The following is a 15,937-nucleotide window of genomic DNA, read 5'->3' on the forward strand; positions in this document are numbered from 1 at the left end:
TGGATTTATGATGAACTAAACGGCGAAATTTAAATGAAAAACCAAAACCCACCAAAATGTAGTTGATGCACAGAACATCCGGCGGAGGGGCGCTGGGAAAACCCGGATCAAACCGAATAGCCGCCAAGTGGGCATCACTGGTGGGCTGTGCTGTGCGCACGGGGATTCGCAGTTGTGGAACCCAAGTCGCGTTCGGCTGGGCCATCGGGCCTGGGATTGATAAGTCCGCGTCCGAGTCCGCAGTTCCCATTCAGATGCCGGGCCGTCCGGAATAAGTGCGTCGTGTGTTCTTCATCTTTGGGCTGTGGTCTATACACCCATACACATACGTACGTCTGCGTGCTCGTCTCCGTCCGGTTCTTCTTCTTCTTCTTCTTCTTCGTCGTCGTCGGCAGTTGGACGAGTGCAGGAGTAACTGTTGTTTGCGTGTTGCGTGTTGTTTTGGAGAGCGGACAAACCGATTATTTAATTTACCCGCATTCCGCATTCCGCTTCTCGCGTTCGTCCGCGTGTGAACGAATCCGTGAATCGCATATCTGTGTAGATCCGCAGATGTTATACAATACAATGCTCAAGTAGCCAACGGACTGACCCATAGCAAAGGTCAAGCCGATACCCGCTAATCTGACTTCCGATCCAAGTGCAAACTCCCCAGCGTTATCACTTGCCACCCACTGTGCAGTAGTGGGGTAGTACGGCAAAAACATATTAGAAAAGTAGTAGACAAATTAACAATTACAAAATGGGTTGCATGCGATACTTGTCGGAGGCTCATTTGCGGGGCTTCGAGCGTTACAAGGTGAGTTCTTTTCAAGGGGGAGCGGTGGGCGGTAAAAATCAATGTGTCCCAATCGGGTAATCCCCCACTTTCCCAGTTCGGTCAATTGTTATTGGGTTCTAAATAAATCCCTCGAAATGAAATACATTATCGATTTAACCCAGTTTCCTCGAGTCGTTCGATTTTACCCCCAGAAAACTTGAATTGAATTCAAAACAAGTCTAATGCACTCAATTCTTAACCGATCCTCAATCGGTTATCAGTTTTGAAAAACTTATGTTTAGGCTTAGGAGGTTTAATGTTCCACTTTTAAGTTTAAACGACTTACTAAAATCTTTCTGGAGTGGGGCATATTAGTTTTGGCTCCACTTTAGAACTCACTATGTTTTTCGAAAGATTTTAAACCAGATCCTCTACATTACAACACTGAAAAAAGTAAAGCTTAATTACCCTAATTGGTAGCAATGTATTTTGTTACTATTTCAGTTATCGTGTTCATTATCATCATAAAAATGATTGGGTTCCATGATACTTTGTTATTCTTATCAACTTGAAAATCTTTTCCCAACGTGTAACGGCTTTCAATTATCGGATTATGACTTTTTCCAGTTCCGGTTGCTTCGCCAGGCAGATTAGGCAACTATGTGTCGAAATTCTGTACTATCAAAATGTTGTAGTATATAGTTCTACAAGTGTAGGTCATCAATTAAATGATAACCATACTAAACAAATGTTTCGCAAACGTTCATTAAAAGAAGGCATTGAACTGTCACAGAACCATGTGCTGGAGCTTTGAAAACATTTATACTCGTACATGTTGAAGTACATTTGTAGATAGATAGTGCGGATTCGGTGGATGGGGATGAGTTGGCTGCTATCAATAGTGGAATTTGTACTTGTAAAGATTACAACATGCAAAGACAATAAGATGAACTAGCTTCGCAAGCGGGGCAAAGTAGGAAGCTCGAAAGTTGCCTTAGAGTTGTCTTTAAAATAGAACACAAATCTAGACCTTTAAGATCTAAGGAAATGCTAGGGAATCTAATATTCCACCCAAATGACTCGACTTTTAACTATCTATTGTATTAACCGACTTGAATGGATTCTGCATATTAATTTCAACTCTGTAGATCTTGAGGCACTTAAATATCAACTTTCGTATCAACATGGGTTGATCCTCTCGGTGATCCTTTACTATATATTCAAGTCATGGTCAAAACGAAGACAAAAGAGCGGAAACTGATTTGTTCTAGGTGTAGCATACTTTCAACGAATACAACATACCCTTTTGCTCTATAACAACATGTACTGCGCACTGGTATAAATCGATATCTTATCAAATCTTCCTTAAATAAAGTTGTACCCAAAAAGATAGGAAAAATTTCGTCGGTAAAGTGTAATTTATTTCCCCTTGACAAAATATGAATCGAAAACGAATCACTCAGTTTTAACTTGTAGATTAACTTTCAACTTGTAGACGTCCACTGTTGGCATATATTAATAGAAGCGAAAGGAAAGGGAAAGTGTCTTGAAAAATGTTTTTAATCAATATATCTTATTATTTATTCCGTAGTACAGCAGTATAGACACGAGCTTCCTCAGCGTCTATGTGATGCACCCGTTTTGGAACTACTGTGTGAAGGTATTCTATAAAAGCTTACTGCCATATATATGTACATTTCAAGTCACATTTCTTTTCCAGTTTGTTCCCAAATGGCTGGCGCCCAACGTTCTTACCTTCGTGGGTTTTCTCATGACTGTCGTCAACTTTATCCTGATAGCTTACTACGACTGGGGCTTTGATGCAGCCAATTCCGAGACGGGAAATACGGTGCCCGCCTGGGTGTGGACAGTGGCGGCCATAAATATACTTATTTACTATAATTTGGGTGAGTTTTTGAACAAAGAACTCAACTATAGTTATTGCCATAATACTACAACTTAATCTCGTCATCAGATGGCATGGATGGCAAGCAGGCTCGAAGAACTGGAACGAGTGGACCTCTGGGAGAGCTATTCGATCATGGATTGGACTCCTACTCAGCTGCCCTGATACCCATTTACCTATTCTCCCTATTCGGCACCCACGACTTGCCGCCGATTCGTATGTTCTTTGTGATCTGGAACGTATTTCTCAACTTCTATCTAACGCACGTGGAAAAGTACAACACGGGTGTTATGTTCTTGCCCTGGGGTTACGACTTTACCATGTGGGTAAGTAAACCAAATATACTTTCATTTAACTATTTTAGATTTATAATTTCCTTTCTTTCTTAGGGAGTAAGTGGCATGCTGTTTGTGGCCACCGTCTTTGGACCTGAGATGTATCGCTTCAGCATATATGGTTTCACTGTGGCGAATATGTTTGAGTTCGTTCTAATTGGTTCCGGCATGGTCAGCAGTCATCCGATTATAGCTAGAAATATCTACCTGTAAGTTTCGATACCCGCCTATTAGTTTATATAAGTTATAAGTTCACTTTGTCTGTTTTAGTTCCTATAAAAACAAGACTGGAAAAATGCGACCCATGTGGGAAATGCTGCGACCATTTTTCGCCTTCGTCTGGCTTTTTGTGATCACTGTAGTCTGGTCGTTCTTCTCTCGAACTGATGTGATCAACCAGGAGCCTCGAATTTTATGGATACTCTATGGCACGATATTTTCAAATATCGCAGTAAGTACTAAAGTGTTTATCGCAATTGGTGCAAAAGTAAAAAATATATCAAATTGTGTTTTATAGTGCCGACTGATTGTGGCCCAAATGTCGGACACGCGTTGCGATGCCTTCAATGTGCTCATGTGGCCACTGGCCGCCACAGTGGGTGTTTGCTGTTTTCCCTACTACCAACAGGTCTTCGACACAGATCTGACGTCGGACACCGAACGATGGATACTCTATGGGCTTACCATTTTCTCAACCTTAGCTCACTGGCACTACGGCTACGGCGTGGTAATATACCTCATCATTTAAGATTTTTACATTTTTGCATATTTAAATATGAACTATTTGTAGGTTTCTGAGATGTGCGACCACTTTCACATTCGCTGCTTCAAAGTAAGAAAATCTAGCAGCCAATCGGGTTCAGATATAACTCAACCACTTCTGCAGAATAATAACAAAATCAAACCGTTGAAAAGCCATTGAAACTAAATCGCTCACTAACAAAAATCACATCAAAAACCGGGGACAACCAAAATCAACCATCTTGTGATATATATATATATATAAATGGGTTCCAAACATTTAGCCCTCGCCTAATGTCTAGGTTCTAAGTGGTCCATACTCAAATCAAAACACTAAACCGATACTCGCCATACGCGGTTTCTAATGTGGTAAAGTCCATACGAAGATATTATGTAATCCAATTCCTAATCATAGGCTAAGAACTTATTACTATATACGATAATCCTAGGCTAATCGCATGAAAGAGATATCGTCAGAGATGTTTTTAATCAGCATGTTGATATATGTAGCAGCCCTAACTGCATGATCCGATAAGTATTATGTGCCTGAAGACAGCTACTGAATGAAGTTGTAAACCTACGATAATGCAAAGGCTATGTTCACTGTACCGCCCATCGTATTGTAATTTTCTGTAGATCACGAAACAGACTGTCGCTGCCGAGGAAGAGCTGCAGGATGTTGTTGAAGACGCCAAGCCCACGGAAGACGTCGAAGAAGTCTAGCTTTTGCCGGTTCTTCTGCAACTGTGTTGTGTTTAAACTTTAAATCGTTACCTAGTTCAGTTAAGACAAATTGAAAGTGTGTTTAGGCTTAAGCTCGACATTGAAACGAAAATATAATTGTTAGTGCTAAAAGAAAGTTAAATAAATTAATACTTGATCGTTGCCCGATCGCATTTGCTAGCTTTACCAACTTTGTAAACAAGAAATAATGGTGTTTTTATCACATTGATTTTAGATTTCATTTTTCCCCGACAGCAAAGCATGAGCATCTTTAATACTTAGCTTAATTTTTATTTAGAGTGCAAACGCATTGAATATATGAAAATAATTTAGAGATATTTCATTATCTTACATTATAAACATAGCGCGCGTCATGGAGATTTCCCGATCCCCTAGTTCAGCAACAGCTGAGCAACAATGCTGTTGTCATCCGTGGGATTGGCGGAATGAAGCCCAGATCCGCTTTCGAGGAACTCGCGTAGTTCGTTCTCCAAATCTCCACCGCCATGCTGTTCATCAGCCTCGTCGATCTCCATGGCCACAGGTGGCAACTGTGGCAGCGCCACCGGCTGTTGGAGCAGCTCAGGTAGCTGGACGCGGGGAGAAACGGGTCGAGGTGGTGGCAAGCCAGCTAAACAGATAAAAGTTATTAATTAATAAGCCAATTAACATTATTTGTATATGGACTTACCATAGGACATGCCCATTGCTTTTCGCAAGGCATAGGGATCGGCAATGGCGGAAGGCGGCAACTTCTTTGCCAGATCGCTGATCTGCTGCGTTAATTGCTGGGCGGTTTGGGTTTCATCCTGACTGGCGGGCTGCACGAGTCCCAGGTGATTCGGCAAAGGCTGTGATAAGCGATCGTGCTGGGTAACTCGCAGTTTCTCGATTAGCGTCAAGTTTTGACTAAGATGCTCGTGCATGCGCCGATTGAGCTCGAAGCTCTTCATTTCAGCCTCCATGCCGTCCAGGAAGCTCACATCGATGCCAAGATCACCAAGGGATTGCAATCCCTTGAAGTCCACAGGGGTGTTTTTGTATTTCTCATATTCTTGCTCTATTTGGGCGGTGGTTTCCTGCTGACTGGGGGTTTGCTCCTCCTGTTCAAAGCACTTTTCAATCTCATTTTGTTCGTATGAATGAAGCTGCATGTTGTATAGTTCATCCAGGGATTTGCTGTGCTCTCCGTTGGTAAGGATATCCAGCAGACCATTTGCAATGGTGGTCCCGTAGCTAGAGTCTTTGGTGAACTGTAAGATGCTCTCTGCATATTCCGCACTGGAGGCATCTCCATACGTGCGCAAAACCAATTGCGTTTCATCAGCACTCAGAGTGGAAAAGCGGGAATCGAAGGTGGGTGCAAAGCTGGCAAAAGCGCCGTAGTTCAATGGTTTCACTGTCCTCATGGCATTCCTTTTGTCAACCTGTCGCGTCTGTAGCTGTGTGCTTCCTGTTTGGAGCTTGCCAACTAGATCACCAATGGTTACTACCCTTTCAGGACCCTCGTTTTCCTCTTTTATCAACAGATTCAGGGTGGTACTGCCATCCTTCGTTTGACGCAGGAAACCCATCTTGTGGGCATTTTTCTTTGCATTTACCCTTTGTTTGGCCTGTTGGGCAGCATTTTGCACTTGTGCCAGGATCTCTTCGCCCGTTAAATCGTCTACATAAGGCTCGAAATGTGTTTTTGGTGCATTCTCCAAACGAAGTGTTCGCTTGCGCTCTTCCTCCTCCAGCTGAGCAGGAGTTGGTGGCTCTTCCGCTCCCGTTGAAGCTCCTTCGTCCGCCGAATCGTGATTTTCCCTTGACATATCGTTCGAACTCAACTCAAAGCCAAGTTCTTTGGCTGTAAGCTCCCTCATGTAACCCGACAGTGGTTTCAGGCTTCTCATCAAATTCTCAGGTTGCAGATGTTTCATTCCAACTTGGAGTAGCCGCTTAGCTGCCTTGTTATAAACCGTATCCACGTGGTTGTACTTGATGGCATTATCACACATCAGCTTAAAGTCATCAGTGAACTCGGTTAAAGCCGCATACTCGTGATCATCAATCTTCTGCCGCATTGTGGAGAAGTCCATGGGTTTGCTAATTATTGAAGAGTAACCGGGTGCCATGTCATCAGTTACCGGCCAGGCGAAAAACTGGTGGGGATCCCGCTTCTCCAGGAAGCGCAACAGGTGCTCCAGAAGTTTGTTTAACGGCGATTTCTGCTGCTTTAGCTTGAGCACACAGCTTCGGGGCTCCCTACCCGACTCACTGGAACTACTGGGGGTCTTTGGCGCTTCGAGAGCTTTGGGTGTAAGGGCATTCAATGAGTTGGCTCCTCCTGGCGTTGACGGTGAAGGTATTAAAAGCTAAAACGGAATGGATACAGTTATTGAAATGAACTGGCCATGATATGGAAAAATGTCTTACGTCGGGCAAGGGCTTGGTGGGACTGCTGCCTACCAGTCCCAGGGAGGAGGATTGCAGCGACGAGGAGTTGGGCGAAGAACCCATCAGAATCTCGTCCAGCTTGCGCGGAGCTATTGGCTTCGTCACGGGACAGTTTGATGGCGAGTTATCTGTGGTTATGCCTGCGAAGAACAAAATGTTCTCTGGCAGCGGTTGTGACTGGTCATCGTCCATAAAGCTGAAACCGTCTTGGCTGGAATCGGGATCGCCGGCCGGTGGAGCAACCGACGATGGAGCGAATCCACTGCACGCGGCATCGTCAGCGCCGGCCAGCATATCTTCGTCCGATCCTGCGTCCCGATGGCGATCTCTGCTTCTGTGGCGCTTCTCCTTGTGGTGTTTGTGCTTCTTCTCTCGATCCTTCTTCTTCTTCTTTTTCTTCGACTTCTTATGGCGCTCGCGATGGCCCTGGTGATCCTGAAGTTCCTCGGGGACTGGCGACATCATGGCCTCGGCTGCTGTGGGCGGTCCTCCGTCCACCATTGGCGAATTGGCACTGTACTCTGGCGTGGCATTCGAGCCCACCTTAAGGATGAGCTTCAGACCTCGTTGCAGCTGAGCCGGGTCCTGGTGCTGACTGTATTCTGTATAATATAGAAAAAATTAGGATTTATTACATTTGCATTTTGTATTATTATTGTATAATGTCCTTGTAACCATTCATTTCGGATCCATTTTATAAAATAAAATGTACGGTTTACCAATTTTTTCTAAGTGCATGCATGCTCAACAACAAGCGGCAAAATGTTAGAGCGAGATGGCCTATGGCAGCAGGGGCTCACGTAGACACAGCACTTTCATTTCACTTACCTTCATATTTCTCGCGTCGCTCCGACTTGTTTTTCTTGTGCTTCTTGGAGGAGCCCATCTTAGGCTCCCGGTTGTCGAAAAATTAGGCAAATCGGTGAAAATTGTAAGCAAAATAATGAAAAACAAAAATCCGGTGGCGAAAAACAGACGCCATGAGCAGTGTGACCGTGCCTTTTTTCCACACAATTCTGAAACGTCTCGCTGACATCAGCGAAATAGTTTTTAACACTGGTGATGCCAATCGATGGGTTATCGGCTTTTCCGGTAGAGAATTCAAAATTTAAAATCGTTACTTAATGGTTTTTTTGTATTTATATTTTATTACATTAATATCGGTTCAGTGTGGTACAGTTTTTCAACTTATTTTCATTTTTAAAGTAGAAGAATAATTTATTTAGAAAAACGAATATTGCCTTAGTTTTGAAATTTACATATTATAATTTGCCGAAGTTTAAATTGCTTTGTATTTTACCGAACGCTTCGCTTGAGGATGGGCGCCTTGTTGGCCAGCACACTTTGCCGGTTCATCGGAATGGCAACGGTCCGCACCTTTCGCTTTCCCCCAGAGCGACGATGGGTGGAGGTCACCACGTTGTGCGTGTTTTGCTTCGGCAGGACGTTGGCCTTTCTCAGACTCGCCTTGTTGGCGGAATTGAAGAGGGTGCGCGTGGAGTTCAGACTCTGCAGGGAGGTGTCCAGCTTGGTGCGAATCCTGTCCAGATCGGCACGCATTCGCTGGATATCCATCGCTATGGTGTGTCGATCGCTTTGCAGCTTCTTGTGCTGCTGCAACATGGTCTCCAGCACCTTCTTCTGTTGGATGACCTCTCGGATGCGGTTGTTCTTTTCAAAACCCCTCGATCTCTTCGTACTCTGGTTGATGCAGGCCTTGATCGTCGCCAATGATTTGTGGTTCGTTTTGGCGGCGGAAGTGTCCGCCTTTGAGGAGTTGCCGCCACCCGTTATGCGCCCCGATTTGTTGCGTTTCGGATGTTTGGACACTAGATTCGTTGGCAGTGGTGGTGCAACTGCTGGAATTGGGTTCGGAGTCCCAGATGTGGGCAATGGCGCAGTTGGTCGAGGTTTTCTAGGTGTTCGAACCGCTGGAAAAAGATAAACAAGAATAACATTGATTGGCTTTGGTTAGTTTTAAGTCAAAACTTACACTTCATGGTCGAGTGAATATTGGCCACCATATTATCGTAGGTCTTTCTGGTGTCGGGCAACAAGAAACGTCCTGGCAACTGGCTTGATCTTAGCGAGGCCTTGATCCTGTCCCTCCTGGACAGCTGCGACAGCCGGGTCTTGGCAACCTCCTCCTGTTCCCAGTCCCTTCGCAGCTGGGTGGTCAAGATGTGGTGCAAGGCCAGTCGATTGGTCATGGTCACGCTCTTGGGGCTGATGGGGTAATCTGCGGATTTCGAATTTAGATTGCGAATTTTGAGTGCCAAAATGGTCGAAAATTTTGAAATTTTGTTATAAAATTTTTTTTTTAGGAACGATGCCTCATTTTAGGATTGTAAAAAAATGGTTTGACATAGTTTGGAATTATTCAGCTAAGCCAAGGCTGATTTCGAAAAATATGTGTGCAACCAATTTAGTTTTTCCACTTTACTTTTTATTAGTTTATCATTGTTTAAATAAGATACTACAGTATTTTTAAATATGTACATACATATATATGTATATGCAATTATGAATTGGCTAAATTGAGCCTAGCTACATCAGAGATCGGTCTAGAGGTGACTGTTGATGTTCTTCCGGGCCAACTGGGCATAGATGGTGCCATGTGGCTTGTCCACTGGGATGAAGACTTCGTTGTTATCGCCTGGAGCAATTTTCTGGAAGGGCTTCGTATCGAAGTTGAAGTAGTGCTTGTTCGGCATGGTCATCGAAATGACCGACACCTGCGGCAGGACATCCAGGACCTGCCTTTCGCTGAGATACAAGGTGTGCTGAACGGAGGGCGAGGACACGCCCACCTGCGGATCGCCGGCGAAGTTGCGAATGATTATATTCTTGACCGTCTGCCAGGCTCTGAGGAAGTCCAAGTTTTCGGTATCGGAGTACTCCCAGGAGCAATCCACCACGGTGCTAAAGATGCGGTCGTACTGATCTGGCAGAGATCTGAACTCATCGTTTACGAAGTTCACAAACGAGGATTGGGTTGTCTTCAGCACTCGAAGACCTTTGATGCCCGTGATGACTGTTTGTTTGGGATCTGAAGGAATAAAGAAGGTGATTATTAAGAACTTTTTAAATATTATTGTTCTAATTTTGTAAAACTTATAACTAACCTGTTCTCCTTACAACCACATCGCAGTAGTGAAAGGCGGTGGGAGTGAAAACAAAAGCGTGATTGTGCTGTGATCTGTTGTCAATGGAGCTGAAGTCGCAGTTCCCTTGGCCGCCGTTCTCGCACTTTCCATTGATGGTGGTCCTGGTCTCCTCCTGGAAAACTCGCTGCCAGGGATAGGCCTCCACATGGACGTGCGCCTCCTCCACGTGCGAGTACTTGTTGATGAAGTGCCTGGCCAGGAGCAGGGCGAACTTCTCGGGGCTCTCGATGCCATGCTTTTTGGCCAACAGATAGACGGTGTTCTTTTGCGAGTCGGTGGCCACGATGTCCGAGTTGTTGCCCTGGTAGTAGTCCTTCTTGCTGTACAGCTTCAGGTGAGTGCCCACCTCGAATTCCTGGATGGTGTGCACAGGTCCCTTGCGACTGACATGCAGCACCTTGACCGCATCCTTGCCGTATCCGTGATCGGTAATCTCGTACTGATAGGGCTTGCCATGGTCATCCATGCCGGGCGAAGTCTTTGGGGTCTGGTTCGCCGTTGTTGGCTGTCTGAGGGGCGTGGCAAACATTCTAACTGCAATCACTGTCACCGTGTTACTGATGGTCCCATCAATTTCCCTACCGCTTTTTATATCAGAACACCTGGCCAACAACACGAATCTGTGTTGTGTAGTTAGGGATTTCGTTAGCCGGTTTCGTAGAAAGCAAGTAGCTCGGAAATCGTATATCATCACTCTCACTTACCTGAGTATTAAAGGTCTTACTGAAATTACGACTAGTTGCACAGATAATCGGGGCCTAGGGCCCAGTAAACATGACCAAGACTCAAGGCTATGTCTTCTATCTCCAAGATGTTTTATCTTGTTTACTTCACACTCTTCTGAACTCTTCTAACACAAATCCCTATTTTTGCAATATTACGTGAGAGATTTTTTCCAAAAGCCGTAAAAGCCATAAAAAAGTATGTGCACATATGCTACAAATTTTATAATTATTTTTAATGTTTGTAAAATATGAAGTGTGCCCTTGAGTAAACTAGAAAAAATTGTTTAATGTTTTTAACGAACCACTTCTCTAAACTATTTCTTCCTTTAAGTCGTGGGATAGAGTAAGTTTTCTCCTGTCAGTAAAATTTGTATGTCCGCACAAGATAACTTTAATCAAGCACGAGAACTATTATTATTACAGTCCAGAAAATGTGTAGGTTGAAAAGATACATTTATTATTTCACAATATTGAAAAATATATTTATTTCACCATTTTAAAATACCATTTTACCCTAAGTAAAGGGTATAAACAAACCCCCATAGCAACTGCATATCTGAAGGGCAGAAATTATAAATAAAATGGAAGTTGTATTTGCGAAGAGTTTACCCTATTCTTATAAGCCTAAGCCTTTTGTAAGGCAAGTGTAAAAAAACTACAAAGCAACTTAAATTTGTACTATGTGGTAAGTCAGATGATGTGTGAACCAATATCAATATCTGATCATTTGTCAACATAGCAATACAAGAACAAATTGTTTTTTATTTAACCATAAACAATAAAAAGCAATGCTCATAGGGGACCAACTATTATTACAGTATATAATCATGATATGGTAATAGGGTTTCATTACCCATTTCAGCTTAGTGTTAATCTAGTTTTATTATAGAGAGATAAAATGTCAGCTGTTCTTTGTGAAACTTTTGGTCAATCTGCTCACCGAAAACTACTATCTACAGAAGCTGTGGCTTAGTGTTAATCCAGTTTAATCTCATACAAACTCGGGGAGCAGATATTTTGACAGATATTTGGGCGTTTTTCCAAGAGCTATATGTTTGTTTGACACGGTTTTTGGGAGCGTGCCTTGTATGCACAATGATCTCCCACGATCCGAAGTGGTTGAATATCTTTGTTGGCCAGTTATGTAAGTTCCGTTTGCGGTTATTGGCTTAAGATAAACTCTGAGTTAAGCGAAAGTTAAATGCAAAACGGATATATTTTTATATCATTTGATTTCACGGTTAAGTGAGTTGAAGAACGGGAGCCACTTGGCATATACACAAATGTATGAATAATAAAAATATTTACTTTTCCATAAGTACGTGTCGTAAAGATATTTGGGTTAATTTATGCCTCATAGTATTCTACTGATATGATAAAATATATGATCTTGATGATGGCATCTCATAAACGGGTAGAGAACACCTGCCACATGAATCATACGCAAAGATGTGCCGCCTGGAATTTAATCTAATGGATTGGTACATTGGTAGTTTTATGAAGCTTTTGGCACCTCGAAAACTTGTTGTCCGCCAGAAAGTTTGGCGCGCGGTTCAGTGAACTAAAGTGCGACTTATGAATGAGAGTCATAGATAAGTGAACGCTTTTGTTGTCGACTCCACAAACAAAAGTGCAAATTGTTTTCCAGTGAAACCTGCGACGCACCCATGTAAAATATTATTTTTTGGCAGGCAAACATCGGTGTCGAGTGAAACGCAACGAGTTAGTTGCGTTTTTGAGCGCGTTACCAACGGACGACCAGCAAAATGGAGCTGCCAGTAGTCCTTGTTTTCGTACTGAGTGTCATCCCATTTGGAGCCCAGGGCGCTGTACACGATGAGCTGCCCCAGTGCGGCCTACATGGAGTCTACAGGCAGCGGCAGAGTCTCGTCGAATCGCCCAACTATCCGGACAACTATCCAGTGAACACCTGCTGGGATTATGTGGTGCGATCTCCTTACCGCTGCCCCACCAAGTTTCACATACAGTTCCTGGACTTCAAGCTGGAGCTATCGGAGAACTGCAGTCGGGATTACTTGGCCATTGGCCTGAACAACGACGGCGACGACATGGACGTCTTGTGCGGCCAGGTGCTGGGTATCAAGAAGTATCACACTCCCGATGGCGTCCTGCGTCTGCGCTTCCTCAGCGATGATTCCCCTTGGACGACGAACGGTGGCTTCCGCTTGCTCATCACGCGTTTGGCCTGCGAAAGGGAGGATTTGGTGGCCAGGGGTCTGGACGATGACGAGGAGGATGTCGATGGGGACACGGTGCAGGTGAGCGCCAAGTCGCCTCCGAAGAAGCTGCTCACCCAGCACCACCATCACCACCTGCCACAGCAAAGCCCCCAGCAGCAGCAACTGGAGCCAGCTTTCAACTATACGCAACCAAATCGCTTGGGGTTTAACTTGGGCTTGCCAGGTCAACCAGGTCTTGGTTATCCTGCTGGATTATACCCACCGCCTGCGGGATTACCTCCCCAGTACTCACCGCCTTGTGCTCCCCAGCAACAACAGCAACTGCAGCAGCAGCAGCAACTGTTGCAACAGCAGCAGGAACAGCAACGATTCCTGCAGCAACAGCAACTGCAACAGCAGATCCTGCATCAACAGCGACTGCAGCAGCAGGCTTTGCAGCAGCAGCAACTGCAGCTGCAGCAACAAGTGCAACTGCAACATCCGCAGCAGCTTCAGCTTCCCCAGCAGCAGCAACAACAGCAACAGCAAGAGTTGCCCCTGATTTCCGATCAATATCAGACCACATCCTTTCAGCCACATGCTGTTACTCTCAAGGATTACGATTCCCAGACCTTGCAGCAGTTTGGTGGTCAGTTGGATCTGTGCTGTGCCAGCAGCTTCAATCAGAATCACTTCTATCTCTCCAGTCCCGGATTTCCAAGGACAGTCTTGAACTATCTGCTGCCCAATCAGCAAAGGGATTGCGTATTCTACATAGAGAAGAGCTCTCCAAATGTCTGCCGTTTGCGGATCCAGTTCAAGTTCTTTGATTTCGGTCAGAATTCAGGAGGCTCAATTGGAGGCAGTTTTGGCGGAGGATTCGCAGGAGGAGTTTCCACTGGATTGGGCGGCGGTCTCAGTGGCGGTTTCGGAGGCCAACCTAATTGCAATGGTGACTTCCTGGAGCTGGATGGTCAGCGATACTGCGGCTGTCGTTCGGGCTACGTCCACAAATCGCATTGGGACCAGGGCCGCAAGGCGTTGCGCATGCGCATAGGACAGTCGAGCAGCACCACGTCCAATGGCTTCCTGCTGGAGATATTCCAGGATCAGGACTCCGATGGCTGTCGTCAGGATGCAGGCCAAGGATTTGGATTGGGTCTGCAGCAGCAGCAACCTCAAAGGGGATTGGGCTTGTGGCCGCAGGGGTTACAGCCTCAATTGGGTTTGCAACCCCAGTTGGGATTGCAGCCTCAGTTGGGATTGCAGCCTCAGTTGGGATTACCACCACAAACAACACAAATGTGGCCCCTGCAAGCCGGATATCCTGGCTATATCAGTGGATATCCCCTACCCTTTGCGGCCACTCCATATCGAACGGCGAGAAGGATTTCCTATGCCCGCGGAATCGATGCTCAGCAGCCATCGAGAGTGGTGGAAACGAACTCCACGCGCAAGGAGTTCTACTACTTCGACGGCGATGAGGCCTTTGCCCGTGCTGCTCTAGACGATGAGGATGAGGATAAGGCTCAACTGGGCGTCACAACTCAGCCACAGTCTCCATCCCAATCCGCAGTTAAGCCAGAGTCACCTGTGGTTACGAAAGCCTTCGAGCAAAGCAGTTGCTCCTTTGATTACATGGAGGTACTTAAACTTTCAGTCGACACTCTCTGGCTAACCAAACCCTTGTGCTTTTCACCTCTGAGAAGTTGGTTCCCAAACATTTTTGGATAAAGGTGCTACTAACTATAGCTACACATCTTTTAATTATGTAAAAGATTTAAGAGCTAATAAAAACACTAGGGAATTCTAAACGGTGTTGTTTTATATATTTTTGGTGATGAATGGTTTTCGTATTATATTTATCCGTTTCATGACAATGATTCCCAGTTTCCTCAGCATTAATCTGCGATCCTAACCAGCGGATTTTGTTAACGTAATAGCGAGTGTATACAGTAAATACGATAAGGAATGCGTCTTTTCACTTCGCTTAGTCATCCACGAGAGGCTTACACGCTCGGTGGTCATTACTAGGCTAGGGCACGAGTTCCAGCAGCCCCACCCTCACACTTATCCACTCCATATCGCAATCCCTCTGCCGTTGTCATCCGCAGATACAGATGCTTTCCAAGTAGATAACCACGTCGCCACATTGTTGTCTCAGCAAACACTGAGCAATAGTTGGCCGAGAATCTCGGCCCCATTCAATCTCAATGTCAGGGTGGCGCTTTCTCACTTCCGCAGGTGCTGGTTCGCTTACAATCGTAGTACTTATGTGGGATAAACAAAGACTCGGAGTTGTTGTGGAGGTGCCAAACTATAAGAAATGTGTCCAATTTGCTAGTTTCATCCACATTTTATAGTTACATGTATGAGCATTTCGCAACAAGCAATATATCACTTTGGTATTCGCTCTTCGAGTATTTTTGAAGGAGAAAAACAATTAAACTCTTGCAATGTGCACTTGATTGATATTATATTTAATTTTAGTAAGTTCAGTTAGTTCAGCTTTTAGCCATTTAATTGATATATTTACAGTATAGTATCAGTGAAGCCCTTAATGTCAATTGAAAACGCCTTATCGCCATTTAATTGCATACGAATAATAGTATTTTATAAGTTTATTTGAAATATATATATTTCTCGACTTTACATTACAGATTTCATAGGTTTCAGTAGTTAAGTTAGTAAGTTATATTAATACACACATTTCAATATTCTCGTATATACACACTGATGTAGCGCTGGGGACTGTGGTTCCATTTATATCATTATAATACTAGTGTAATGGACCGAGAGACGACGTTACGAGACTTTTAAGTGATATGGCAAATGGCAACGTTTTGGAATTGTTTGGATTAGCACACGCGACGACCACAAAGAAATTAACAAAGGGAGCTACTATAACTTTGTTTATTTCGTTAGTATATACAACACATTGAGAGTTATAAAAGTTTTTAA

General features: G+C 44.3%; 5 protein-coding genes across 7 annotated transcripts; 2 read left to right on the plus strand and 3 right to left on the minus strand.

The window, feature by feature from the left end:
- Positions 1-260: 260 nt before the first annotated feature.
- LOC122622318 (ethanolaminephosphotransferase 1) lies at positions 261-4,597 on the plus strand. 3 transcript variants are annotated; one of them, XR_006326294.1, is made up of 9 exons: positions 261-799; positions 2,352-2,420; positions 2,481-2,667; positions 2,736-2,992; positions 3,056-3,210; positions 3,272-3,452; positions 3,519-3,728; positions 3,792-4,111; positions 4,379-4,597. XR_006326294.1 is itself a non-coding variant. In XM_043800709.1 (9 exons), the coding sequence occupies exons 1-9, from the start codon at positions 743-745 to the stop codon at positions 4,463-4,465; spliced, it is 1,245 nt and encodes a 414-aa protein (XP_043656644.1). In that variant the 5' UTR covers positions 261-742; the 3' UTR covers positions 4,466-4,597. The 3 variants fall into 3 exon arrangements, 2 of the variants coding, with proteins under 2 accessions (XP_043656644.1, XP_043656635.1); XM_043800709.1 differs by having other exon boundaries at positions 3,792-3,833; XM_043800700.1 differs by having other exon boundaries at positions 3,792-4,597.
- A 136-nt stretch (positions 4,598-4,733) lies between these two features.
- On the minus strand, positions 4,734-7,906 carry LOC122618008 (bromodomain-containing protein 7). The gene is made up of 4 exons (XM_043794122.1): positions 7,733-7,906; positions 6,884-7,506; positions 5,157-6,822; positions 4,734-5,096 (listed from the first exon to the last, which is right to left on the minus strand). The coding sequence occupies exons 1-4, from the start codon at positions 7,788-7,790 to the stop codon at positions 4,858-4,860; spliced, it is 2,586 nt and encodes an 861-aa protein (XP_043650057.1). The 5' UTR covers positions 7,791-7,906; the 3' UTR covers positions 4,734-4,857.
- A 189-nt stretch (positions 7,907-8,095) lies between these two features.
- Positions 8,096-9,277, minus strand: LOC122618249. Its single transcript, XM_043794545.1, has 2 exons — positions 8,898-9,277; positions 8,096-8,835 (listed from the first exon to the last, which is right to left on the minus strand). Exons 1-2 carry the CDS (start codon positions 9,112-9,114, stop codon positions 8,201-8,203), a joined length of 852 nt encoding a protein of 283 aa, XP_043650480.1. The 5' UTR covers positions 9,115-9,277; the 3' UTR covers positions 8,096-8,200.
- A 51-nt stretch (positions 9,278-9,328) lies between these two features.
- On the minus strand, positions 9,329-10,641 carry LOC122618244 (uricase). The gene is made up of 2 exons (XM_043794532.1): positions 10,030-10,641; positions 9,329-9,953 (listed from the first exon to the last, which is right to left on the minus strand). Exons 1-2 carry the CDS (start codon positions 10,598-10,600, stop codon positions 9,469-9,471), a joined length of 1,056 nt encoding a protein of 351 aa, XP_043650467.1. The 5' UTR covers positions 10,601-10,641; the 3' UTR covers positions 9,329-9,468.
- Positions 10,642-12,550: 1,909 nt separating this feature from the next.
- Positions 12,551-14,710, plus strand: LOC122626362. The gene has a single exon (XM_043806597.1). It carries the CDS (start codon positions 12,563-12,565, stop codon positions 14,708-14,710), a length of 2,148 nt encoding a protein of 715 aa, XP_043662532.1. The 5' UTR covers positions 12,551-12,562.
- Positions 14,711-15,937: the final 1,227 nt, after the last annotated feature.

This window comes from Drosophila teissieri, chromosome 2L (genome assembly GCF_016746235.2).
Source record: "Drosophila teissieri strain GT53w chromosome 2L, Prin_Dtei_1.1, whole genome shotgun sequence".
NCBI lineage: Eukaryota > Metazoa > Arthropoda > Insecta > Diptera > Drosophilidae > Drosophila > Drosophila teissieri.

Bases quoted from the DNA above. Each gene is read 5' to 3' on its own strand.
- LOC122618249 (XM_043794545.1), bottom strand. From the start codon at position 9,114: ATGACCAATCGACTGGCCTTGCACCACATCTTGACCACCCAGCTGCGA. The intron at 8,836-8,897 runs GTAAGTTTTGAC...ATCTTTTTCCAG, and splicing joins TATTCACTCGACCATGAAGT to CGGTTCGAACACCTAGAAAA.
- LOC122618244 (XM_043794532.1), bottom strand. From the start codon at position 10,600: ATGTTTGCCACGCCCCTCAGACAGCCAACAACGGCGAACCAGACCCCA. The intron at 9,954-10,029 runs GTTAGTTATAAG...TTATTCCTTCAG, and splicing joins TGTGGTTGTAAGGAGAACAG to ATCCCAAACAAACAGTCATC.
- LOC122618008 (XM_043794122.1), bottom strand. From the start codon at position 7,790: ATGGGCTCCTCCAAGAAGCACAAGAAAAACAAGTCGGAGCGACGCGAG. The intron at 6,823-6,883 runs GTAAGACATTTT...ATTCCGTTTTAG, and splicing joins CCACCAAGCCCTTGCCCGAC to CTTTTAATACCTTCACCGTC. The intron at 5,097-5,156 runs GTAAGTCCATAT...TTATCTGTTTAG, and splicing joins AGCAATGGGCATGTCCTATG to CTGGCTTGCCACCACCTCGA.
- LOC122626362 (XM_043806597.1), top strand. From the start codon at position 12,563: ATGGAGCTGCCAGTAGTCCTTGTTTTCGTACTGAGTGTCATCCCATTT.
- LOC122622318 (XM_043800700.1), top strand. From the start codon at position 743: ATGGGTTGCATGCGATACTTGTCGGAGGCTCATTTGCGGGGCTTCGAG. The intron at 2,668-2,735 runs GTGAGTTTTTGA...TCTCGTCATCAG, and splicing joins ACTTATTTACTATAATTTGG to ATGGCATGGATGGCAAGCAG. The intron at 3,453-3,518 runs GTAAGTACTAAA...TGTGTTTTATAG, and splicing joins CGATATTTTCAAATATCGCA to TGCCGACTGATTGTGGCCCA.